General features: G+C 53.6%; 1 protein-coding gene across 4 annotated transcripts in view; it reads right to left on the reverse strand.

The window, feature by feature from the left end:
• Positions 1-887: 887 nt before the first annotated feature.
• The window catches only part of KY (kyphoscoliosis peptidase), a 39,208-nt gene continuing 14,711 nt past the window's right edge, over positions 888-25,384 (reverse strand). For 2 of the 4 annotated variants that reach the window (XM_072939065.1, XM_072939595.1), the window contains 8 exons: positions 22,441-22,515; positions 20,638-20,700; positions 17,879-17,961; positions 17,073-17,181; positions 15,471-15,588; positions 7,352-7,540; positions 5,821-6,011; positions 888-2,035 (listed from right to left, as the gene is read on the reverse strand). In XM_072939065.1, coding sequence (XP_072795166.1) covers positions 1,140-2,035; positions 5,821-6,011; positions 7,352-7,540; positions 15,471-15,588; positions 17,073-17,181; positions 17,879-17,961; positions 20,638-20,700; positions 22,441-22,515 — 1,724 coding nt within the window. In that variant the 3' untranslated portion in view covers positions 888-1,139. Of the gene's footprint in view, positions 2,036-5,820; positions 6,012-7,351; positions 7,541-15,470; positions 15,589-17,072; positions 17,182-17,878; positions 17,962-20,637; positions 20,701-22,425; positions 22,516-25,384 lie in introns of all 4 variants that reach the window. The other 2 variants (XM_072940660.1, XM_072940108.1) reach the window with 2 other exon arrangements.

Raw genomic sequence — 25,384 nt, forward strand, 5'->3', positions numbered from 1 at the left:
GAAGCTTCTCAGGTTAGAGCAAGTAAGGGGCTCGGAACTGTCCCTATAGGAGGGGGGCCCTGGGGGGGTTTCTCTTGTCTAGGAAGGGGAGGGAGGGGATGGGATAGGGACAAGCACAGAAATCGCTCCCAGGGCAGATTGGCATCTCCGCAGGCATGGCTTTGGTGGTAGGGATCTTGGGGGCTGGCGGGGCCCTGTTATCCTGGGGTCCCCCTGGCACTGCAGTATTTGCACGCCTCCCTGCCTGGGTCTTTTGTTAGGGTGATGGCCAGGGTTCCCCAAGGGCCCAGCCTTGTGAGGCTCCCTATAATGGATGCCAGCTGCAGCCTGAGGCACAGGCTCTAGGGGGACCTGCAGGGGCCGAGTGAACCGAATCAGTCCCTCTGAGAGCAGAGCTGGAGGTCTCATGCCCTTAGGCTCAGGTGGCAGGACTGCCGTGTGTCCCTGAACCCCCTGGCCCCCACCCAGGACACTCAAGAGTGGGCACTGGCTGCTCTCTGCCTTGGTATCTCCCATAACTTTTCTGTTGCCATATTCCCAGCACACACAGGCATTGTGGAGGCCCTCTGCCTCCAGCCACTTGAGGGGCAGTCAGCTTCCTCTCCACACCCTCCTCCCCAGCCCTCAAAGAGCAAGGAGTGGCAGCAGGAATGCGGAAGGCGGTCAGGCCTGGGGTAAAAATGGTAGTCCCACCTCCCCCTGGGGTCGGGGAGCTGGTGAGAAACACTGTGATGCTACTTGAGGGGGTGCGAGGATTCAGGATGACCCAGCCTCGCAGGGCACGTACCTCTTCTCTCGCCCCACCGCAGCCCGGGCAGTATGCCTGCTTTCCCACACCAGCCCTGTAACAACCACAGCAGTATCAGCACGAGAAGGGGGCACCTGGGCAGTGGGGTACAGTTTACAATACCTTGGATTTACATAGCACCTTTTTCTTCTAAAGGGCCTTTGCCTCTGTCCCCTCGGCCATCAGAACACAAGCATCACTGCTCCGGCGGCGGAGCAGGGAGACTGAGGCAGAGGCCTAGACGGGATTCCATGCAGACGCAGTGGTGTCCGGGGCTCTCTGCACTGCTCCTGGGCCGTCCCCAGGAGGGCCTGGCGGAGGGCCCCGGCAGGCGGTGGTGGGGCCCAGGCCGTCACTGGGCATTCACTTTGTATTTCAGGATGTAGGAGTAGAAGTTGTGGTTGGCATTCTCCAGCACCATGACGTAGACTTCCTGGCAGCCGGCCGTGCTGCAGCTGCCCTCCCAGTAGCCCTCGTGGTTCAGGGTCAGGGGCCACGTGTCCTGCCCCTTCACCAGGGCCTTGGCGACGCCGTGCAGCTTCAGTTTGAACGGGACGTTGTGGTTGGCAGGAAGCACGCCCGACAGGGGCTCCAGCAGCTCGTTGTCCGGCCCCCAGTTGCCGAAGCTCTCGGGGAACACGGGCCAGTTCACCTTGGCGTTGGTGCAGCACAGGAGGTAATTGAAAACGAAGATGTAGTTGCCTGGTTCCTGCCTCTTCTTGACGAAGATCTTGAGGGCAAACTTGCCGGCGTGGGGCAGCTGGACCTTGAGCTCTGTCCGCTTCTCCCGGTGCAGCTGGAAGATGTAGCGCCGCTGGGTCTCCTCGGTGACGGGGCCATCGTCCCCGTGCAGCGACGCCAGGACGCTGATGCCCTCCTCCACGCCGAAGCTGACGGAGCAGCGCCCATCGCTGGTGTAGATGACCGGCTCAGGGTGGGACGGCTTCACGATGCCCATCTGCTCCGAGAACCAGCTGGGGCCCACGGGCTGGTGCAGCTCCGCAGGCAGCGGGACGTCCATGTCGGTGTAGTGGCACTTGAGCGTGTACTCCAGCACCGAGCTGTAGATCTCCGAGTTGCCCTTGGCGAAGATCTGCAGTTTGTGGGTGCCCACGGTCGGCGGGTAGACGTCCAGCTTCATCCCGTTCTTCCTGAGGCTCAGCAGCCCGTGCTCCTGCTTCCCGTTGAGCATAAACATGAACAGCGTCGGGGCGCAGCTCTCGATGGTGACCGTGGCTTTCCCATTCACTGTGGAGAGGAGCCAGGGTCAGGTGAGATGGGGTCAGTATGTGCCCATGTGCCGGTAAATGTTTAACAATAGGATCTCTGAGGGAAAAGCCATGACTTACAGCCTCTGCCCATTTCCACGGCAGAGATACCTTCACTATGATAGCTTTCAGCCACAAGTGTGACGTCACTGAACAGGATCTCAGCCGCGGCTGCACACCCTGGAAGGGCTTCCCTACTCCCTCGAGGTGGTTCTCTTTCAGAGAGCTGAAAGCTGGGGGTCGATCTCAAGAAAAAAAATCTGCCCCCTAGCTGTACCGCTTTGCCCATTTAATTCACATCAGATGAAGACTGCACAGAGGGTTAGCCTGATTCCAGGGCAGGGAGAGATGCTGGTTCTAGAGCCACCCTTTGACTGTCGCCTCCAAACCTCATCTTGCTTTCACTCTGCTCCCTCCAGCATCAGATCATTACAGTGTCAGGGCTGTCATGTCCACGCATTACCTTTAAAAACTGATTGGAATGGCTTCCCTCCAGGAAACTGTGCTCAAGGGGTGGAGCTGCCTCCTTGTCTCCCCCTCTCCCCTACCCCAGGCTTCTCGATGGAAGTCAGTGGCTGCATGGGAGGGTCTTCGGCATCCACCCTTCCCACCGCTCCCCTTGCCGTCCAGCACTGTCTTCTCTGTCCTGGTCAGTTCTCTGGTCTTTGCAGCCCAGGGCACTCTCCTACCTGGTCCTCCCTGCCTTGCAGGACCACAGGGAGGGGCAGGGTTTCTCTGAGAGCCTCGCCTTGCCTTCCTCTCAGAAGATGATCCCCTGCTCTTCATCCCAGCCACCTCCCCGGCCCCATTCACAGATGAGCACAAAGGAAGGAGACAGACTACTGTCTGATCCATGCTAGTAACTCTCTCCAGTCGGGGGTCCAGTGCTCTTGCTGGGGAGGGGGAAAGCCATGCCCAGACTTTAGGACAAGTGTCCCAAGACTTCCCATCTAATCAGCCATGAGGTCCCCTGAAGCCAAGCTGCTCAGCTACTGCATTCAGCGCTGCCTCCCATCCTGGGAGTGAGAATCCCCACACAGGCCACAGGACAGGGATGGAGGCTCAGCTGGCCTCTCCCCTCTGCCTTCTTCATGGTCCCTCCATCTAGAAGACTTTTCCTCCCTTCTCAGGCATGGCTGACTTCTTACCTACCTTATTCTCCCAAACCCCTCCCCGCCACAGTTCCCTTCCACCAGTTCAGCTCTCTGAAATCTGGCCTCTGCCTCTACTCTCCAAAGTCTTCAGTGACTTCCTTGGAGAATCTGGGCTGCTGGCCATGCCCTCCTGGAAGTCCTCTCCTCCCCTTTCATCCACCGCCCTCTCCATCCTGGCCTCTCCCCACCCCTGTGATCCACCATCCGATCTCTGTTACCACCCCTTCTCTTCCCATTACACTAACTGTGAGATCTTTGTGCTTTTGTGCTATTTTCTTTGTCTACACTCTTTCTCCACTGCTGTCAGCCACCGTGGGACAACTGTTCCTGGAAACCTCCAAAGGAAAGTGACCAAGAACAGTAGTAGACTTGAATCCCTCTTCTCCCTTCTCTTTTTCTTCTAAGCCACTCAAGGGGCAGAAGCTGTCTCAGCCCTCAACTCCTCGTGGACCCCAGCCTGCTCCATCTTGTATGCCAGGTGGTAATGAGGTCCCTGTGCAATTCACCTTGGATGCACAGGGCCTGCCAGCACCTCCACACAGCAGCCCAAGGGCTCCTGCAAATATACACCCAGTCGCTAGCGGGCTCAATTCTGTGGGTCACCATCAAACTGGAGACCAGTGAAGAGGCCTCCAGCAGCACACCCCTTCACATCCTGGGGCCCTCACACCTGCTGTTCCCTCTTCCACTGTCCCCAAACCTGGATAAGACCTTAACGTAATGTTCTGACTGCAGAGAAGGCTTTCCTGGGGGGGGAGGGTGTAGCTCAGTGGTAGAGCGTGTGCTTAGTATGCATGAGGTCCTGGGTTCAGTACCTCCAGTAAAAAATAAGTAAGTAAGTAAATAAATAAATAAACCTAATTACCTCCCCCCACAAAAAGCAAAACAAAAAAACAAAAGCTTTCCTGATGCCCTGGGGTTAGGCTGAGCTGCCGGGAAGCCCTTCTCCTTGCCCCGCGGCTCCTTCAGGGAACTTAGCACCACTGTGTAATGTCTGTGTTCTGTGTAAATGTCTGTCCTCTCTGCTGGCGTGGGCACGTGGGGAAGGCCCATTCGCCTCCTTTCCTGCCGCGTGCCAGGCCTGGCCAGGGCCCCTGGCCCAGGGGGCTCTTGGCAAAGGTGAGCTGAACAGCTGGGAAGACCTGAAATAAAGGATTGGAGACCCCCAGGGACCCTGTAGGAGCCTCTGATCTCTTCCTCCCCTCGTCCCTCCTTCTCTCTCTCCTGCTCTCGCCTCCCGGCCTTTTGCCCCCCTCAGTTTCCCTCTCTGCTTTCTTCCCATCTCCACTCTTAACAAAACGAGCTCCAGCAAAGACATAGTCTTTAAATATGCTTCATGAATATGCAATCAAATTTTAGGTTACTATATATTGAGAAAGCCAGTGCTAACATGTCTATGTCTCTTGAAAAGGCAAACTCCTTGGTGGCATTGTGTTGACAGTGGTGTGGCCTGGCCCACTCCTCCCTGTGGCCCCGTGGCCCACGACGGACAGAGCCGGCCCCCGACCTGACATCCGTGCAGCGGCCCTACTCTCAGGACGGCAGCCTCATGCTGTTATTTTCACAGCAGGAGCTGCCAGGTGTTTGTGGTTTTCAAAAGTATTCCAGAGCTCAGCAGCCTGGTTAAGGAGGCCATTGTGAAGTGGAAGGGACCAGGCAGCTGGGACCAATGTGGGGGGTGCCTGTGCTCCTTGTGTCCCCATCTCCCTGCAGCATGGCCTGGGGATCACCCGCAGTCTGCCCCAAGGACCCCACTGTGCTAACACTGGGTGAGCTCACGGCTTCCCTCTTGGGAGCACACAGGCCCCCAGGCGCAGAGACGGGGCCCATGGGCAGTGCTTACAGGAAGTATGGGGGCGCACTGACCCGGCTGTGCTAAGCCCTGAGCTGCGGTCCTGGCCCCCCCCGAGCCCGGCCCGCCATGTGCCCTGGGGTTCACAAACACACCCAGCTGGCTGCCTGATGGGGGAGGTGGGGAGAAAATGTCAGTCCAAGCCAGCCCTGGGGACAGCCCAGCCCTGGTCCTGCACTGCCCAGCCCCAGGGCAATCGGCTGGAAGAGGCTGGTCCTGCCTCAAGAGGGAAGGAGGCAGAGTAGCGGGCAGAACCAGTAGCACTAGGCCGGGGAGACAAGGCTGTGAGAGGCCAGGCTGTGCCCCTGGAGCCCGGCCCTCGTCTGGGCTGCCTGAGCTCAGATGTCGAAGGGTGGCTGCGTCCTTCCTGTCCTGTGATGCTCATTCTCCTCCAGCTCCCAACACCTAGCTCAGCGGCCACCTCCCTAATGTAGCACCCCCCTAGCACTCTGTCCTGGGAGACCCCCGCTGCTCCCCCACCAGCGGGTTAGGCCACTGACACACAGATCCCAGCTCTGCGGGGCCAACATATACTTTCTGCCAGGCGTTCGGGAGCGTCTGTCGGGCACCTGAGCTGGGAGGTGTGTGTAGCCAGTCCTCTCCCTGCTGAGTCAGCTGAGGGAGACACACCCTACTCGGGACCACCAGCCCTGGCTCCCTGACCTGCTGGGCGGGGAGCGCGGACCTCAGAGGCTGCAGGAAGAGCTCCCGGCCCACCTGGGCCAGGGTGGACGCACGGGGCGGGCCAGCTCCGGTTACCTGTTTTGATGGTGGAGGTCTCCGGGTGGGCGCTGAGCATCCCCTTGTTGTAGAATTCGCTCTTGTGATACATGTTGTTCTCAAACTGCCTCAGGGACTGTGGAGGCTTTAGCAGCTGCCAGTTCTTGTTGTCTGGGAAATGGTCCTCGATGAACAGCGCAGGGTGCGTGAGGAAGTAGAATTCGTTGTAGCTGGAGGGGGAAGAGCTGGTCAGTACCCGTGTGGATGGGTGGGGGGCTCAGCCGTGCAGAGGGGCAGGCGGGGTTCACAGGGGGTCTTTGGGGCCTACTTTTTCAGCTAACACGTCCACATTAGGGTCCCACCCACAACCTGATGGGAAGGGGCACCATCTCCAGCCCTAACACGGGCACTGCAGGTGCCCCCTCAGTGGCTGCTTCCAGAAACAGGAGGCAAGGCCGGATGTGAGGCCCCTTTTAAGAGAAGGTCACAGCCCAGGTGGCGCAGTCCAGGTGGAGAGTGGGCTCCCCTTGCTCTCAAAACCGAAGAGATTTGAGCAAAGCCATGCCCCACGGACTAGGTGCTAGTGACATGGAGGGACAGCAGGGAGGGAAGGCCGGGTGCACCGGCTCTGCACTCAGCCCGGGGTGAGCCACTGTGCAGGGAGAGGCCCTGGAAGCGGCTCTCTGGAGGTCAGCGATGGGGATCAGTGGAAGAACAAGGAGCTCATCTGGGATGGGGGAGCCTCCTCGAGGCCCAAGGCAAGCAGTGCTCAGAGCTGACAGAGTGGAGGAGGGCTGTGACTGGACGTGCCCTGTGTGGATGGGCCGAGTGCATGTGCTTGTATCTGCCCTGTGGGAAGGACCGTCAGGATTTAAACTGCACAACTGAGGCAGCGCCCTCATCCTCTGGATGAAAAGCCACCTGAGCTGCTGATGCACATCAAGACCCAGCGGGAACGTCATGGCCTCAAGTTAAGGCCGGCACCTCGGAGGCCAGACCTGCACACTCCAGCCCCGGCACCCCAGCCCCCCTGCCCCGTGGCGGCCACGGTGACCTGGCACAGCATAGCGCCCCTTCCCGCAAACCAGAGCCCCTTCCTCAGAGATGGGGTGTGGCTGATTCAGCCCAGAGAGGAGGGAGAGGAATCCAGTGTCCATGGGAAACAGTGGAAGAGAATTCTGGCATCTATGGATGGAACACAGTCAATGGCCAAAGGCCTGAGGGAACCTGCAGACACTTAGAGAAGCTTCTCAGGCCTGCCTTTCCGTGCATGTGGCCCGTGTGTAGGCAGACACTGTCTTTTAGTACTTGGGTGGGGAGAGTGCCCCGGAGCCAGGGGGCGGATTTAGTCATTGGACAGCGAGGTGACAGAAAGGTCTAGGCCCTTACAGTCGGCCTGGAGCTAGCTCACTCCCAAGCCCGAGGAAGGGTGGGAGTGGCCAGCAGCAGGCGGAGGCCCCCCTGCTCTCCTCCCCTGCTGGCCGCCTTCTCCCCCTGCTGCCTCCTTCAGCCTTGGGCCTGGCTCACTTCCACCAACCAGACACCCCGCAGAACCAAGGCTGGCACTTACAGGAAGGTGAATTTGGAGGTGGTGGAATCCACCAGGCCGCTGCCCCAGGTGCTGTCCACCAGGTGCCATCTCCCCTCCAGGTACACGGCGTTCCAGGCGTGGTCAAACTCTCCAGAGAAGCTCTGCCCCGGCTGGTACCCAAAGCCCTTGGAGTAGCCAGGCACGGTCATGCACTGCACGCCGGCGATCCTGGGGGCAGGACGGGGGTCTGAGAGGTCGCTCCTGCTGGTGGGGGCGGGCTGGATCCCCTCCTCCCCCAAGCCTGTCTGCGGCCCCAGGCCTCAGGCACTCTGCTGTCCATCAGCCCCTCCATGTCTCTTCTTTTTCCTGCCTCTCTCACAGTCATACAGCCCGAGGGCTTCTATCTGCAGGGCCTGGGGACAAGGGGGGCGGGCACAGGGTTGGCTGCTCCCACTGGCACGGACCAGCTGCAGTTTCCACTGTCTGCGCCTCCCTCCAGACTGTACAGACCACTTGGGAATGTCTCTCCCCAGAGCCTGCCTAACTGCTCCGCCAGCAGCCTGCAGGAGGACACGGTGCGACAGCGAGGACCACCGGGGGACCGTGGAAACCCGGGGGATGATGATGTTCTTGAAGAACCAGAGAGCATCTGGAGACGCGACTGAGGAACTGGGTCTAGATGACACGGGTGGGGCGTCAGCGAGGGGTGCTGGACTGGAGGGTGAGCCCACTCCCCTGCCATGCCCTGACCATGGACAGCTGTGTGGGGACCCTTGGGGCAGGCCAGTGGGAGTCCCCACTGTGACCCAGGGAGGACTGGCCCACTGCCAGGATGGCTCAGGTCTGACTGCCAGGGCCACCACAGAGCAGTAAGGCCATTTGCTGACCGATTGCTGTGGCCACGGTTTCAGAGTCCCTTGTAGTTGTCACTCTGGGAGTGGAAATGCTGACCAGTCGGCCTGAGCTTTTGTCAAGGCCCCCTTGAGAGCATTCCCTCACCACTCACAACCACTCTGGGACCACTTTCTGTGGCCTGGACAGTGGGGGATGGGTGCTGGTCACTTCTGGGGACCTCACGGGCAAGCATTTGTAGCTGAAACCCTGAAGCCCAGACCTGGGCTGTGGGCATCGCCCTGCGGCCACAGCCAGTGTCCTGAGAGCCCTGCCACAGCCAGGCGGCCCCCCACATGGCATCTGAGGGGTGGGCTGCTCTTCTAGCCCGGAGATGTCCTGTGCAAACACTTCTGGGGACAGTGTGTGAGTTAGAACAAGGTGCTCCTTCTTTGAGACCCTTTCCTTTCACCAGGAATGCTGGTCTAATCAACATCCAAACCCGTGGTAGCCAGGATGTCTGCAGCGGCCCCACGGATGGGGCTCAGCATAGCTGTCCTCTGACTCTACTGTCCCCTCACACGAACCGGGTGTGCGCTCCGGGGCGTAGGCAGGGCTCATCTCAGGGAAGTGGCCCCCGGGCAGCCAGGATCTTTCCAGCGACCAGATCTGAGCCTCAGTTTTTCTAAACAAGAGGCCACAGAGCCTCAGGATAATGGGGTGAAATGGCCATGCATTCAGGATAAGAATGGGGAAATTTTCCATATAAAAATGAACTTGAATTAACAATTAGCAGAATATTGGATTAAACAGTACATATCTCTATGTACATATCACTTGTAGAGAGAGCTGGTGAGGCCAAAGGTGTAGTTATCAGGCTCCGCCCTGCCCTGGGGGCTGCGCACATCCCCAGGGAACCGCTCTCTCCTGCAGGGGGCAGGTCTGCTCTGCTAGGGGCTCTTTCTGGGCTGGGAAGTTTTGCAGCCCCCACCCGCTTCTGCCTGCATCTTCACAAAAGGAGATCCAGGTCTCCCAGGCTGTCTAAGAAATCCCACAAGAACAGACCAGCTGGGCCCTATGGGAAGATTTCGGGAGCACTTGGGAGACCAGGGCAGAGAGCAAGAGAAACTAGATCTGGATGTCAGAATGTTCTGCTGGTAAAGGCTACCGGCTCCCCAAGCAGAATGGGGACCCAGAGGCAGTGGGTCCAGGAGCCCAGGAGCCCAGGAGAGGAAAGAGAGTGCAGCAAGAACACCTGGAGAGCCCCCTCCTCATTTAGCTGCAACCAGATGCGAGGCCTAGGGGTTTGTTCTCAGGATGGGCAATCTGAATGATTGTAGAGTCTTAGAGGAAACAGCCTGCTGAGAGGGGAGGGTGGCATGCGTCCCAGAGGCATGGGACAGTGGTACGGGAGGTACCTTCATTGGAAGTAGGGTTCCAGATACTCAGAGAGTGGGTGAGGAGAAGGCATGTTGTGAAAAATGTTTAGTGAGGACAGAGATGCTCCTGACACGCTGTGAACTGACAAGAGCCTGTAAAACTCCACCATCAGCACAATGCCTCTGTGCGTGTGTGCGTGCGCAGCACGAAAGACGAGAGACAGAGGAAGGGTGGAGTTATCTTGTCTCTTCGTAATGGGATTAGGGGCGATTTTAATATTCTTCTTTAAGCTTCTCTTTATTTTTACAGTTTTCAATAACGATTATGGGTTACTTCTCTAACTGGAAAGAATCTGTAAAAACTACCTGAAAATGACATTCTCTGCTGAGTTATTTTCCTTTCTTACCCAGAACGCCAGTGCATGTGAATTTCTAGGATGATGGGGAGGGTACGGGGAGGACTGGGAACAGCAGTATTTGGAGAAGGGGCTGCTCTGCGGGAAGGGGAGGGGAGCTGTGGGTTTCGGGACACACTGCCCACAATTGCTCGTCCTCCGCTCTGAGCCACCTGGAGTCAAGGAAGGAAGGAAGGAGCGCTGAGCGCCCACGCGGCCTCCAGGTGCTGTGATAAAAATGGAGTGGGTGCCGATGTGGGCAGACAGCTGGCTCAAGCTCTGCCTGGGTGTCCTCCTGGGAGAAGCCATGCCCTCAGGCCAGGGTATCCTCTCACCCAGGAGGTGAAGTGAAGGTATGGTCTGAGCACCAAATGGCAGGGGGGCAGGAGTGAGAACCCTGCCCCAAGCCTAGAAAGGGCTGGAGGAGGGAGAAGTGAGTGGCTGGATGTCCTCCCCGAGGGCTCCCAGCTGGAGGGGGCGGGGACCGGGCTGAGCTGGCAGAGGAGGGCTCGTTCCAGGGTGACTTTGCCAGGCTCTCCACGGGCAAAACCGAAGGTTGGCATTAAGTGGTCTCTAGAGGGTGATTCTCCTCTGACAGGCTGGGGAGAAGCTGAGAGGGCCGTGGGGAAGGCCTGGGGCAGATCAAAGATGAAAAAAACCCCTCAGCTGTAAGTATCTGCCACGCTTGACTATGAGATGAGGCTATTTTGTTACCTGGCAGCCATGTGCAAGATGAATTGGACAAAGAAGTCATAATGCAATGCCTGATCGTTAATAACCCACAGCTCTCACGCAGAAGTGTAGAACTCATCATTCCAGCTGCTGGTCGCTAGTCAGGATGAACCTCCACCATTTCATGTCATCGAAAGATCACTGACTCTACACACTCCGGGCAAAGCGCTGTACCAGGTGCCAGGGAATAAGACCCCATTTATCCTTTCAAAATATACTACCGAGTATAATACAATAAAATACAGTATATTAAAAGTAAAGCTCACTGGCCACCGTAGACGTGCTTGTAGTTGGAAGGGGGGCAGATACAAGAAAAGCCACTAAAATGCTAGTGAAAAGCATAGCCCTTTTAGAGAGCCCCAAGGAGGAAGAATTTGCTGGCAAGATCTGGGGGAGCACTGAAGAAAGGGCAGAGGACGAGAAATACATCCACCTCTGAGAGAGCTTTGACCGGCCATCCTAGAGCCGAGACATCACCCATGGAGATGCACCTAATAACCTCAGGCTACGGAATCTTGGTTTTCACTTCTGACAGTTTGGAAATCCCAGCGCCAGTGGGGTTTCCAATGTGGAAATAATGGAGGTGGTGATGGATTCAGACTGTGACTGTCATTTTATACAGAGGTGGTCCGGCCCCAGCAGCAGCGGGGCTGAGCTGCCTGCAGTGGGCGGTGCACCCTGCACACAACAGCCCCTAAACACAGTGGACTTCCTCCACTCTGAACACTTCTCGCAGGATGTCTGAGCCACGTGGAAAAAGACGGAGGGAGGGAGGGATCATAGTCGTAGGAGAGGCAGTGAAGCTTGCCCTTCTTCCATATCTTGATGACAATATTGTAATTTCTAATAGTAAAATGAGGAGACATGGTTTTATTAACTTTAAGCCCAATGGTCAGTTTAACTTGGCAAACATATGTGAATTAGAATTTTTAGGGCCTTGCTGTTTCGAAATCGTTCATCCTCAAGAAGGTTAATGTTATTAAAATAAAGGTAAACTCTGAACAGAAAAAAAATTGTGTTTTCTACACTGCAGCAGAACAGACATAACCATGACTTACATTTCACAATTTATGTAGTTGATTTCTTGTAAATTTGATGGTGTCTTTATATTTCTGCTCTATGGCCCCCTTTCCCTTTTTTTATACCACCCTATGTCCAGGTCAGTAACTATAATCAGGGTAATAATTCTCACTCCAAAGGCCTGAGGTTGAGTTCAGGGGCCTCCTCTCTGACAAACGAGGAATCCACTGTTCAGAGAGGGAGACTGACTTGCCTGGGGACACACAGCCAGCCAGGGGCCAAAGCAGCACCAGGGCTCATTTGTCCTGATGCTCAGGAGGCTTCATATTGCACCAGCTCTTTTGTACACTGAGGGTTTTTTCATCTATAAACTTTTGGGTGGTATACGGAGTGACGTTTAAGGCTGGTTTGCTAGAGTGATGTAATTCACCTTTGTGAGCACCATCCTTTGGGGTATCTATAAAGGTGGGGGAGTTCAGATGCCCCTTTCAGTGGCCTTCTATGACAGAGCTAAGGGTTTTTCATCTGCCTCTTCCCAGCCTTTGGGGGCCTCAGAAGCCAAGTGATGCTCTGGGATTGTCTGGGACGTGATGCTGAGCTGTGCATGCTACTGTGACAGCTGGAGGATGCATGGAAAACAGACTGACATCTGATGGGTGACAACCAGTCTCTGCAGCATCAAAGCTTCAGACTGGTAATAAGCTCCCAGCTTTATCAAAAGTCCCTGGGAAATCTGCTAGCTGGTGGTGCTAGAGCCGTGATAACAGAAAAAGGAATTATCCCGGAGGCTGACTCAGTGGCAGGATTCGGGGGAATTAAGTTTGGCCCCTGCAAGGAAAGTAAGCAGAATGCATCAAGGCTGTGGGGAACGGAAGCAAAAGGAGAGACATTAATACTGGACCATAGAAGGTCGGAAAGAAACTGGACCAGCATTTACAAGCAATAGTGCTACCAAAAAAAAAAAATGCACATTGGTTACTTAGGAAAGACGATGAATGAATGATATTGCAAAAATATCTGAATTCCCCACCAAATTACTTTATTAAATCAGTCTTTAATGAGGCCCTTGCAGGCAGGTGGCAGGGACAGGCAGAAGTAATGGTGGCCGCATAGGTACAACTCTTGCTAAGAGGCCACCCTGACAACTAAGCAGGGATAAATCAGCAAGTGTGAATTACACGTCCTCGGTTACTAAGCAATCGCTAATGAATTTACCAAACCTTCAGCCATAATTTTAAAGAGAAGAGAAATTAGGAAAGATGCGTGGACAAGGTTACTGATCTTTAAAGCCAAAGTTAAAGGAATTCAGAGAACTGTGAGCTATTGTGTGGTTAAATGTCCCAGGCAATGCGGAGAGCATTTCACATGGTAACTGCCAGGCTGGAACCTAACTTTAAATGATGCAAAACGTTGGGATGTGTTTTAATGATCAGCTGTGGGCCAGAATCTGGCTGTAGTTCAGCCTCTGGACTAGGCCAAAGAGCTGACGGTTCCACTCAAGGCAAATGTCAATTTTCTGAGCCTACGTGAATCTATGTGGGTCTGCAGGAAAGTTCTACACAGCAAAAACATTCCAATATTCTGACAAGGCAGGAGAGTTAAAAAAACCCCAGCAACCTCCAGGTTAGCAAACTCCAAGCTGCATGTTCTTGTTTAGTGCTGTAGTCCTGCTGATGGGAAACAGAGTTCTCAGGGTGCAGATGAGAAAACTGAGGCTCTGAGAGGCTAGGTGCCTTCCAAAAGGAACAAAACTAATACGTGGTGAATTAAGGACTGGAAATCAAGGACTGGTAAACGAACTGAGTCTTCCTGGCTTAAATCTGATACTCTCAGACCATGCTAAGAAGGCTTCTATTGGATAAAGAAGGATCTCTTCTATGACTTAAAACCCCGAGGGTTTTCCAATTTGCAAATTAGGATGAAAATAATTACATTCTGAAAAATGCGAGGCACAAATGGAACTGAAAGCAGAATGAGGGTTATTTCATCATCTAAAAAGAGAGTAAGGTCGATTTCATACAAGTCTGCGAGGAATATCTTGTCATTTCCTGGCATTGAGGGCCTACTGTGTGTAGGACTCTGAGATGGATATTCACAGGGGAAGCAGGAAGGCAGGGACAAAGACGTAAACGACCTAAAAGACCTGTAAGACCTACAAGGGGAAATGAGCACAGGTAACACCTACGTGATAGAACAAAGTCCAGAGAAGAATATGACAAAGTGTTAAGTGTCCTCTCTAAGTAGTAGGATTCAGGGTGACAATTTTCTTCTTTTTGCTTCTGTGCACTTTAGAAGCCATCTACAGCTAAGTGTTTGTTTGTTTTTTTTAATTTAGAAAAGTGATTAAATAAAAGCACAAGACCTGAGCGGGTGTATAGGTGTGCTGATGGCATCAAGGGAGGGCGAGCAGGTGGGCGGTCCTGCAGTGGGGCCTGGGAGAGTACTAGAGAAGAGGGGAGCACATTGAGCCTGTCCAGCTGGAGTGCGGGAACTGCTGGAAGGCGCAGGGCTGGAAGGCGGGGTGAGGCCGGGTTTGGGATGACTTTACGGAACAGTGTGAGTCTTTACTCTTGTTCAGGGATGTAGGGCCTGTGGAGCCTGGGCAGGGGGTCGGTGAGCATCCTGGTTCCTGGAGAGTTGCGGTGCCAGGGCCTGGGGTGAGGTGAGGATGTGGGGGGCAGGGAGATGGGTTGCAGAGGAGTTGGCATCCTCTGCAGCCTGACCTGCCCTGGTTCCCTCTGGGCCTATGGTCTCAGGGGTGCGCCTTGGAGGTGGGGGAAGGGAAGAGCATAGAGCAAGCAGGAGAGTCGGAGCAACATGTGTCTGCACTCAGCGATGGTGATCGGGGCAGGGGGAGGCTGGACTACTGGGGGTCAGGCCAGGAGTGGGTTGCATGTGCCCCAGGAGCAAGACAGCGAGTGACCACCGCACCACACTGACACATCACAACGGCCCGACTGTGGACCCTTAAGTGTTTGCTGCTACTCTTGGTTTGATAATTACCCTCTGCGGTCCTGGCCAGCTGATACCTGGGGGCCTGAGAAGACCCACTCCCAGAAGCCTGCAGGACAGAGTACACAGTCTGTCCACACCCCTGGGGAGGGGCTTTTCGGTGGCCTTCAGGCGTGACTGTTTCCCAGGGATTGCAGTAGACCCCAGTGGGCACAGGAAGCTGTGGGGGTCAGCGGGGCCCCCCAGCCCTGGGTCACGGCGTCGAACCAGCCGTGAGTCTCCAAACACAAAGCACTTAACAGCCACTCGTCTGCTCTCACCCCACCTCCCGGGCCACCCGGCCAGGTGCTCGCTCCCAGGGCAGTGGAAACGGAGCCCACAGGCGCCAAGAGAGGAGCTGCTTCCTCGTTATTCAGCTTTTCCAGCTGACAAATCTTTTCAGGGAGGAGATCTTTTGTTTCCCCAGAGAGGGCCCCCGTGCCAGCCCCGAGGACAGCCTTTCACAGTCCTCTTGGCGTCAGCAGCCACTGTCCTCACGTTCCCAGATCTGCCATTCTTCTAACCTTCAGCTGCACAGAGATGGGAGAAGGTGGAAAAAGGGCCTTTTATAACCAAATTATCTCTGTGCATTCATCTGCCATTATGTTAATGCATCACGAAGCCCGGCAGATGGTACAAAGTCAATTATGCTGGTGTTAAAAAGGGAGAAATTGACCTTTTCAGGACTCACTTGGATTTGGAGCAGAGTTTGCAAACTCAGGTTTTGGGCCCTGTCTGTGGATGAATGCACATGGTGCTTGGCCTGGGGAGAGGCTGGGTCAGGATGGTCAGCCCGGGACCCCTCCGTACCTGCACATTTTCTCGAAGAGCCCAGCATAGCCATCACAGTTGGTCTTCTGGGTCTGCAGGATGGTGGTGGGTTTGAAGGCTTGGCGGTCCTTCTCCTGGGCAGCCTCGATGTCGTACTCTGGAGGGCAGAGGAGGGGACCATGAGGAACCAGGTCCTGGGAGACCACTGGGCTGGTGCAGAGGAGAGGGGGTCCCCTGCCTGTGGTACCGCCCCCGCCCTCCGCTGTGGCTCCAGCATTGCACCATTTGGGTCGGCCTCCCTCAGGCGGGGGAGAAACCACTGTGGGCTGAATGGAACCAGGGCCTCAGGCTGGGCAAGATCTGGAAATGCCACCTCTTTGTGTGGGTGGTGAGAGGAAGAGTGAGGCTTTGGCTCCTGAGGCTTCCGAGGAGGGGCTGGGAGGGGAAGGGACTAAGATGGCACTGGGGGTGGCGGCTCCGGCCGCTTGTCTCCTCCTCCAGTTCCAGCTGCAGTGAGGCTGCTAGCCCGTCCTTGCTGGGGCCCCCAAGGCCAAGGCCTCACCCTGACCTGCAGGGGGTGTACTGAGCTGCCATGAGAGCTTGTCTCCCCCATAGCCCATCACTCCGCTAATAAGAGAGCCTAAGGTTGGCGGGGAAGCCCTGAGGCAGGAATCACTGTGGCCTTTGAGGGCACAGGGGCAGGGGGTGTATGTGAGTGAGTGTATCAGTGAGTGTGTGAGGGTGAGGGTGGGGGCAGCAAAGTCCAACAAATGTTCTGTTTCCCACCCCCTGCTCCCTGGAAGCCCAGGCTGAGCTGCTGGAGTTCGGGTGGAGGAGGCGGCCCCTCAGGGCCTATGGCCAGACATCCTACCTGTGTCAGGGGAGTCCATCCGCTAAGCTGCATCCCTAACTGCTGCTCTGGGAGGTCAAGGGGAAAGCCCAGGGGCAGCAGGTCAGGAGAGCCCCGCTGGTTGTTATGTCAAAGAGAAGATGCTAGAAGTCCACCTCTCCACCCGGCTCCTCCACTGACTGCAAGGGGCAGCAGCCAGCATCCCCTTAGCAACCACCTGCCAGCTTGGCTTGAGCTGGTCAGATTACCAGGCTGTCCCGTGCAGAGCTGCGGGCAGCTGCACAGGCCCAGGTCCCCTGAGGTGGCTCTGAGAACCCGGAGACTGAGCTGAGAGCAGTGTCTGAGGTCACCCAGGTGGGAGCAGAGAGCAGAGAGAGTGGTGCCCACCCTTCTTGGCTCAGGTGCTTTATGAAACCTCTTAAAGTGTGGTGATAACTTCTCAAATAGCTGTGACTCGTCCCCAGCCTCCTCCTTTTGGAGACAACCTTCTGCCTTGGGTTCCCATCTCTGTGGAGCAGGACGGAGGGAAGGCTGCCGCTGGGTGAAGGGCTTCTTCTCTGGCTGTGGGCAGAGGGCCACGTGGGATGCCTGCCTACCCACCCTTCATGGGGACCACTGGCACATGGTGAGTTACCCATCTTGGGTTAGTCTTTGGTTATTCAACCCAACCATCTGGGAGCCCCTCTCCTTCACCTTAGTCTTACTCCACACACTCTGGTGATAGAGTCAAGCCCAGAGATGCTCTTCTGGGACCAGGGTCCTAGAGCCAGTGGCCCCACCAGTGGGCCTACCTATGTGGTGGCAGATCCAGATCCAGATGGCGCGGACCCTCTCCAGGTCACTGTGGGCCTCCTGGAGCAGGTCACTCACCAGCTCGTCCAGGCCACTCTTGACCGTCACCTAGGGAGTGGGAGAGATGTGCTATGGCAGGGCCTGCACGAGGGCTGTGGGGGAGCCCAGTGCATTGCCACCTGCAGCCAGGGCCTCTCTTCCTCCAGGTGAAGAGAGAGGAGAGGCCCAGAGAGGCCAAGGCTGGGCTGAGAGCAGCCCTTGGTGGGGACTGGCCATGGTGGGCAGTGCTGACCAACTGACCCACTGGGCCTGGAGCCACCGCATCTTTTCTGTGTATGTCCTGGGGGCCACCCAGTTGAGCATCTGGGCACTACAGTGGCTCCTAGTCAGGGTCAATACTCCCCAGAGCAATCTATAGATTTAGCACAATCCCTATAAAATTTCAACAGCCTTTTTTTTTCTTTTACAAAAACAGAAAAGCCAATCCTCAAATTGATATGGAATTTCAAGGGGCCCAGAATAGCCAAAACACCTCTGAAAAAAGATGAATCATGTTGGAGGACACACATATCCGGATTTCATACTTAACTCAGAGCTACAATAATCCAAATAGTGTGGTAGTGACATCAGGTCCTGGCCTTCTGTCCCCCATCCACGTGCTGTGGAAAGGCACTCTGGGTCACCCATCCAGGGGATTCACGATATATTCAGGAGGGGCGCGGCCACCCTGGCTCAGGGAACTGCAAGCCACCTTGGACGGAGGGGCTGAGGGGCGGCCCACAGGCCGAGGGCCCGGCTCTCCTACCTGTGAGGCATAGGTGTCCAGCTTCTCAAACTGCCGCAGGTCCAGCGGCATGGATTTCAGGCTGGACCGATCCCAGGGGTAGGCTGGAAACACAGGGAGGCTCAGTCAGCAGCCGAGACCGGCTGACAGGGCTGCCCAGCCCAGGCCTCCCTGTCTCTCTGAGGAGCGGGGACTGTCTGGCCTTCAAAATGATTCCCAGACTGAAACCCTGCTCTCAGGAGCTAGATCTCCTAGAAGGGTTCCTTGGTCAGACCGGTTTGGGAACCGAGGCGACTCCTCACCGGGAACCGAAGTCAGCAGTGAAGAAACTGGCTTCACCTCAGTGAGCTCAGCAGCCCCAGACGGACTGATGACGGAGCCCCTTCTCCCCACCACGTAGTTTCCTGCAGCTTCTCCGCCAGCTGTTCTGGGAATGAGTTCTCTTCCTCCCTCGCCCACAGTCAGCTGGAGACTGACCACATGCACCTCAAGGGCAGGCGCCCAAGATACTGTGCGGAGGCCCCTGAGGGAGGCTGGGCCTCAGAATCACTCACGGATGTCCAGCCTTTCTCAGAAGGAGCCTGGACCCGGGACAGCCCCAGGGAGCTGCTGCACGGCTAACCGACCAGCAGTCAGACCCATCGATCGATGGATGAATGGGCAGCAAGCCCCTGTCCCAGCCCAGAAAAGAGCCCGGGCTCTGGCTGAGTCTTCCTTACTCAAGGCCCTCTGACCTAAATCAGCCAAGCTGGGCGGGAGGGCAGGGAGAGGGTGAGGAGAGGATGGGGCCAATGGGACCCTGAGCCCCTAACTCAAGTGGACCAACTCTCAGCCTGCATGTCAGGAGCCTCCGGGTGCTGGCTGCGTGAGGGGTGCAGGTGGGGCCCCAGGACATGATAGCAAGCCTGGGAAGAGCACAGAAACGTGCGGGTGTGCCTGGTGGGGCTGCGCAAGGCCTGGGTTCCAGTCGGGCCAACCTCCACCAACCTCTTGGCCTCAGGAACGTATCTGTGGGGAGACTAGGGGAGTGAATGAGATGGTGGGTCACGTGGGAAAGTCAGTGTCACTGATTCCCAGGTAGGTGCAGGGTGGGGGGGATCCTCTGCCGGCAAGTGCAGGATCAGAGGTATGAAGCCACTGTGCCCGGTGTGGGGCTGCGCCCACATGTACCCATATACCCCCCGAGGACCGTGAGAGTCCCGTTCCTTAGTGCTGTAGACCCCAGAGATGTGGTGAGAGGGTGAGGATGGGGTGTCACCACCAGCTCTGGCCGGAGCTGCTCCACGACCCCCTCTGGGCAGCAGTGAATGTGACACAGTGCCAGCTGGTTAGGGAGCTGGTCCCCGTCAGGCCACAGAGGGGCTCCAAGGCACTAGTCAAGTTCAGCCCCCAGAGGCAGGCCACATGCATTTTCCCTCTGCTGAAAAGCCCCTTCCTTTAGGACCCAGGCCTCCTCCCTTCTCGACCTCAGACTGGGTTTGGCCACCTCTCTCTGTCCCCTGGGTCCCTCTTAGGAGAAGAGGTGAGGGAGGGGCTTTGGTCCCTTTGACCTGAAGCCTCTGACACGTCCAGGATCCGAGGCTGTTCCTCTCCTAGGAGGGAGCAGAGCGTGTGGTGGGCAGGCAGGTGATGCACACCCCACTGTGAGGCTGTGGCCTCACCCAGCAACCTAGCCTTTTCTTTCTTCACTTTCTGCTCTTCCACAAAGACCAAAACAGTCCCTGGACCCCTGCCCCCACCCTTCCACCTGCACGGTCTTGCACTGGAGCGCCCTTGAAGCCCTGCACCATTGGGGCTCACTCGGCTGCTCCCGGAGCTGGAATTTTTTGCCTCCATCACTCAGATCACCATCAGGGCATCTCCTGGGCCCAGCCATCCCCTCAGAAGGGAGTGGGGACACCTGAGCAGCCCTGCTGAGCTTCCCCCTCTCAGTGTCCTCTCCCCTCTCGGGACTCTGGCTCCTGTCACCCTCTGACAAGGGCCGTCACGGGGACTTAAGTGGGTATGAAGTGGACTTACACATTTAACAAGCTTCAGCTCTGCAAACGAGGCCTCCCCTGCCCCCATTTCGAAGAAGGATGGCATTTCTAAAATGGGACTGAAAACTCTATTATTAGTTCTACCCTTTTTGGGTTCCATCTTACAATATCTGAACATTAAAAATACCCATAATGATTTATGCCTCATTAAATTTACCTTTGGAACAGATTCTATAAGATTCAAATATGCTTTGGCATAAATACATTTAAAACACCAGTGGCATTAACTAGATTATTCCAATTTTAAACCAAAACAATGGGAGGCTGTACCAAACTGCACTAAACCTTAGATGCCATCTGGTCTACTGAGGGGGAAACTGGGATCCAGGGAAGGTGAGTGAGGACCAGGGGCAGGACTGGAGCCCAGGCCACCTATCAGCCGTTCCGGGAGTCTTTCTCTGCCCTGCTCTGCTTATTCACACATCTCCTGCCTTACAGAGGCCTGGCATTCCATTTGAAGTGAACACAAGTCTGCACCCTGCTTTCAGTGTTTCCCATAATGGGCTGCCTTGTTATTGCTGGCGTTTATGCTCCAGCTCTGGGATCCCGTCTGGTGTGTAAGCTGTTTCACTCCTCCACCTGTGCGCACGCAGACACTCCGGTCCCCTGAGCCCAGAGGTGGCCCCAGGCTCCCAGCACAGGGCTCCAGGGAGCCATTTCCAATTGACTGGAGATTGGCCCACAGGGGTTAAACCAATCTATTGTCTCAAAGAATGGCCCCAAGAAGGCCCTGCAGCTTACCGTGGGCGTCTTTCCCTCCAGGCTGCCGGGGTCTTGTGTTTCCATTTTTATCACCTTGTAAACCTACAATATCCCAAAGGCCAGAAGTAGAGACACTCAGAAGCAATAGAAAAGCAAGCACAGATGGCTCCCTGTGTGGTGGTCCTTGCTTCTGAACCCTCCTCTTCACCCTCCTTTTCACCCCTTCTTGTTCCCATCCCCCACCTCTGAATTGCCGCTGGGATTGCCCTGGACTTCCTGGTGAGGCAGATGGAGGACCAGGAGCCAGGGAAGGGGTGGCGAGAAAGAGAAGTGTAGTCTGTGAGCAGAGGGAGAATCTGCTCGGACATCGAGGCTTGTGATTATTCAGAGGCCCTGCCTGGACCCCTGTGCTCTTAACCTCCTCCGGAGGCTCCCGGCATCTTGAACACAGCTGGGGATCCTGGGAGCATCAGTGAGTTCCCTAACGGGGGACCCCCAGGCAAGAACCGACCACAGGCAGACATGAACGTGAGAAGACGGGAATTATTCCTCGGGAAGGTTCAAAGACAACTAAATCCCATAAACCCAGGACTGTTGAGGCAGAATGGTCACCAACGGTTATCAGACTCCATGAGCAACAGAAGAGTTTCCTGCTGATCTGAAACCAGATCAGGAAGAGGTGGGTCCCTGATGGAAGCAGGAGGATCTGGTTGGGGGGGGGGAGCGGGTGCCAAGGCTGGTTGTCTTTGCCCTTGAAGGCCATTGTAGGCTGTAAATGTAACAACGGAAGGTTGCAAATGTATATAGGCCACTCTGAGAACAGTGGGCCTGCTCCTTCTTATACTCACATTTTGTTTCTACCTACACACCTTGGTAGAGTGATGGGGGTTCAGAAGAGTAGCCCCCAAGTCTTGTGTACCTACCACACCTGGCTCATGCTTTATATTGCCTAGCTCCTGTAACCTACACGAGCCTCTGAGGGACGCTGAATTATCATCCTCCTTCTAAAAATGAGGAAACTGAGTCCAAAAGAGAGGTTAAGCCACTTGCCTGAGCTCACACAGCTGAGCTGTGAATCCAGCCATTCGACTCCCAGGGGCTGCCCTCTCTGCACCTGCCTGCCCTCGTGAGACCCAGGTAGCCAAGGGCTGCGGGCCCAGGCAGCGTTGGAGGAACTGCCTTGGCCCACCGAGTGGATGTGGAGTGAACCTGAGCCTTGGCTGTTCTGCAGCCTCCATTCCTTGGCCGGCGTTTCCCCAGACCCCTGTTTAGCCACAGATTGGACAGATGTAGGGAGAGGACCGAGAAGAGGGCAGAGGAGACATGGTGGGCCTGGGTCCAGGCCTGTGCACACGGCTCAGAAAGCTGCCGAGTACGGTAGTTAAGAGCACAGGCTGCATTTGGACCTGGGTTCTGATCCGCCCCCTAGTTGGGTGACTTAGGCAGTTAATTCACCTCTCTGAGTCTTTGCTGATTTGAAAGGTGGGGATAATTCTGGTATATATCAAAGAAGTAAGTTACTGAGTGTACAGTGCTTAGCGGTGTCGCAGTCAATAAATGGTATCTAAAAACAACAACATTCTTGAGATGAAATTCATCTTTAGCTAAATGCTTGGTGTTACCCATGCCTAATGGCACAGACTTTAAGGACAGGGGTTGCTGACTATGGAGAAGAGAGCTCCCCAGGATGAAGCTGTTGTGTCTCTGCCTCATTCCAGTGTGTAGACCCAGGTCACCACTCTCCATCCCCTAGAAGGTACCCAGGCTGGGCTCTGGCTCTTCCAGATGCCCTCCATCCTCCCTGCCAGCCCTCCACATACGAGCAGCCCTGTACGTACGTACATTTAGCCAAGGAGAACTTCTTGAGCAGCTGGGGCATGGCGTCTCGAGGGTGGACCTCCACAGTCAGCTGTGTCCCTGCAAAGGAATAGGAGGTGATATTCTCTGCCAGATGCAGTGTTTCATGACAGATGTCTGAACAACAAAACACAAGTGGTTTTAGAGCTTTCTTTTGAATACCCAAGTAATTTTTGTTTAAAAAAACCCCGAAAACCAAGAAATAAGCAGTTTCCAGATCTGGGCAAGATGGAGTAAACGTATTCCGCCTTGTCTCTCCCACTGACTGCAGCTGTAAGCATTGGAAAGAATGCATGGACCAACTATCTGAGGACTCTGCAAAGTAAATGATAGAAGGCAAATTGGGGAAGAAGATTAGAATTTAAAGCATCATTAAATTGGCAAAATTGACCGTTCCCCTACCCTTATAGTATTACCTAAACTGGACTCAAAGGCAGCCCCAAACCTACAAATGCATGATGGATGCAGGCAAAGAGTGCTCTAAGGGAAGCCCTTTCTTCCAGCCTATGGAATGAGAAAGGGAAACTCTAAGAGTCAGAGAGAGTGGGGGAAATTTCCACCCGCCTCCGTTTTCTGTTATCTCTGGACTCAGCCCCTAGGGAAATTCTGTTGGTAGCAGTGCAGCAGTAATTCTGGTGGCCCTGTAGGCACCTAAGTCTTTGAGGGAAGGTACCAGCAAAGCTACGATTCCCAAGAGTGTGGGGGAAAATACTCATTGGTTTTTTTCTCTTTCTATTCTCCACTGTTTGGCTCCAGATGCAGACACAGTGGTGAGAAATACCTGGACAAATGGGGAAACTAAAATCCCAGCTTTTGGGCTGAAGGACAGGGAAGTGGGTAGTAAAGAGGTAGGGAGCTCAAGAAAGCAATTCCGTAAAGTTATGGATGAACTCCTGTGGTCACCTCTGCATGGATGGGTCTCAACCATGTTGTGTATGCTTGGATCTCATCTTAAACATCATATCACAGCCTTTGAGAATTAAACTATGGGGAAGGCCAATGCCCAGACTGACTGCTGGGTGGTGCATGTGCAGGGCAGATCTGTACAGCATTACAAAGGCTACAATTCCAAATTACTCAGTATGGAACAACCTTGGAAAATGTATCATCTTAAAAAGGAAAAGAAAATCAACAGATGCTAACCCCGTGATGACACAGATTTTGGAATTACCAAAGACTTAAAACAGCCATAATGACCATGCTCTAAGAAGTGAGGGTAAACAGTCTTGAAATAAAGGAAAAGAGATAAAGTATCAGTCAAAGTGAGAGGATATGAAGAAGAAACAAACAAACAAAAAATTTAGAACTGAAAATATAGTAGTTTCAGAATTACCTGGATATGTTCAATAGCAAAATATTGATGACAAAGGAAAGAGTCAGTGAACTTGAAGACAGATCAATAAGAATTATTCAATACAAACAATAGAGAGAAGCAGTGAACAGAACCTCAGGAACCTGTGGGGCAATACCTAAAGATTTAACATTCATGTCACTGAGGTCTCAGAAAGAAAGGAGAAATAGTGTGGTACAGAAGAAATATTTAAAGAAATAATGACAGAATGATCAATGAAACCAAGAGCTGGTTTTTTGAAAAGATCAGTAAAATTGATAAAGCTCTAATCAGAGTTACCAAATAAGAAAGAGGTAAGATGCAAGTCAGGAATCAAGACACCAATATCAGGGATGAAATGAAGGCTTTCACTGCAGACCCCATATATATTAAAAGAATAATAAAGGAATACTATAAACAACTCTATGCACAAACATTCTGCAACTTAAATGAAATAGACCAATTCCTTGAAAGCTACAAACTACTAAAACTCACCCAATGAGTAGTTAACCTGAATACTCCTATATCTATTTTTAAAACTAAATTTGTAGCTCAAAATCTTCTGAAAACAAACAAACAAGTATGCAAACAAAAGCCAGGTCCAGATGGTTTCACTGGCAAATTCTAACAAAATTTAAAAAGAAATAACACCAATATCAATTTTTCACAAGATCCTTCAGAAAATAGAAGAGTAGTGAATACTTTATAAACATTATATGAGGCCAGCATTAATCTGATATGAAAAGAAGGCAAAGACAGTGTAAGGAAAGAATACTACAGACAAGTATTTCTTATGAACATAAACATAAAAATCTTCAATAAAATATTAGAAAATAAAATTCAGCAATATAGTAAAAGAATCAAGTCACAACCAAGTGTAGTTTATTCTGGCAATGCAAGGCTAGTTCAATATCTGAAAATCAGTGAATGTGATTCACCATATCAGCAGGTTAAAGAGGAAAAACCACATGATCATATCAATTGATGGAGAAAAAATATTTGACAAAATTTAACATCCATTCATAACGAAACCTCTCAAGAAACTAGGAATAGAGGGAAATTTCCTAAATCCAAAAAAGAACATCTACCTAAAACCTAGCAGAAACAGCATATTTAATGGTGAAAAGAGGAATATTTTCCCCCTAGGATTGGAAACAAGGCATGGATGTCCACTCTCTCTGTTCCTAATAAACATTATATTGAAAGTCCTATCCAGTGCAATAAGATAAGAGAAAGAAATAAAAGTCATATAGAGCAGAAAGGAAAAAATAAAATTCTCCTATTCACAGATGATATGTCTACACAGAAAAATTCCAAGTAATCTACAAAAGAAGTTCCTAGTACCAAAAGGTAAGTATGGCCATGGGATACAAGGTCAGCACCCCAAAATTAATCATATTTATACAGGCAATAAATGATTAGAAACTGAGTTTAAAAATTACTATTTCCCATAGCTCCAAAAATGAAATACTTACGTATAAATCTAAAAAAAAAAAGTGCAATAACTTTAGGCTGAAAACTAAAAAAATATGGTCAAACAAATTAAAGAAGACTTAAATAAGTGTGGAGAAATACCATGTTCATGAAATGAAAGACTCA

This window comes from Vicugna pacos, chromosome 1, assembly GCF_048564905.1.
Source record: "Vicugna pacos chromosome 1, VicPac4, whole genome shotgun sequence".
Taxonomy (NCBI): Eukaryota; Metazoa; Chordata; class Mammalia; order Artiodactyla; family Camelidae; genus Vicugna; species Vicugna pacos.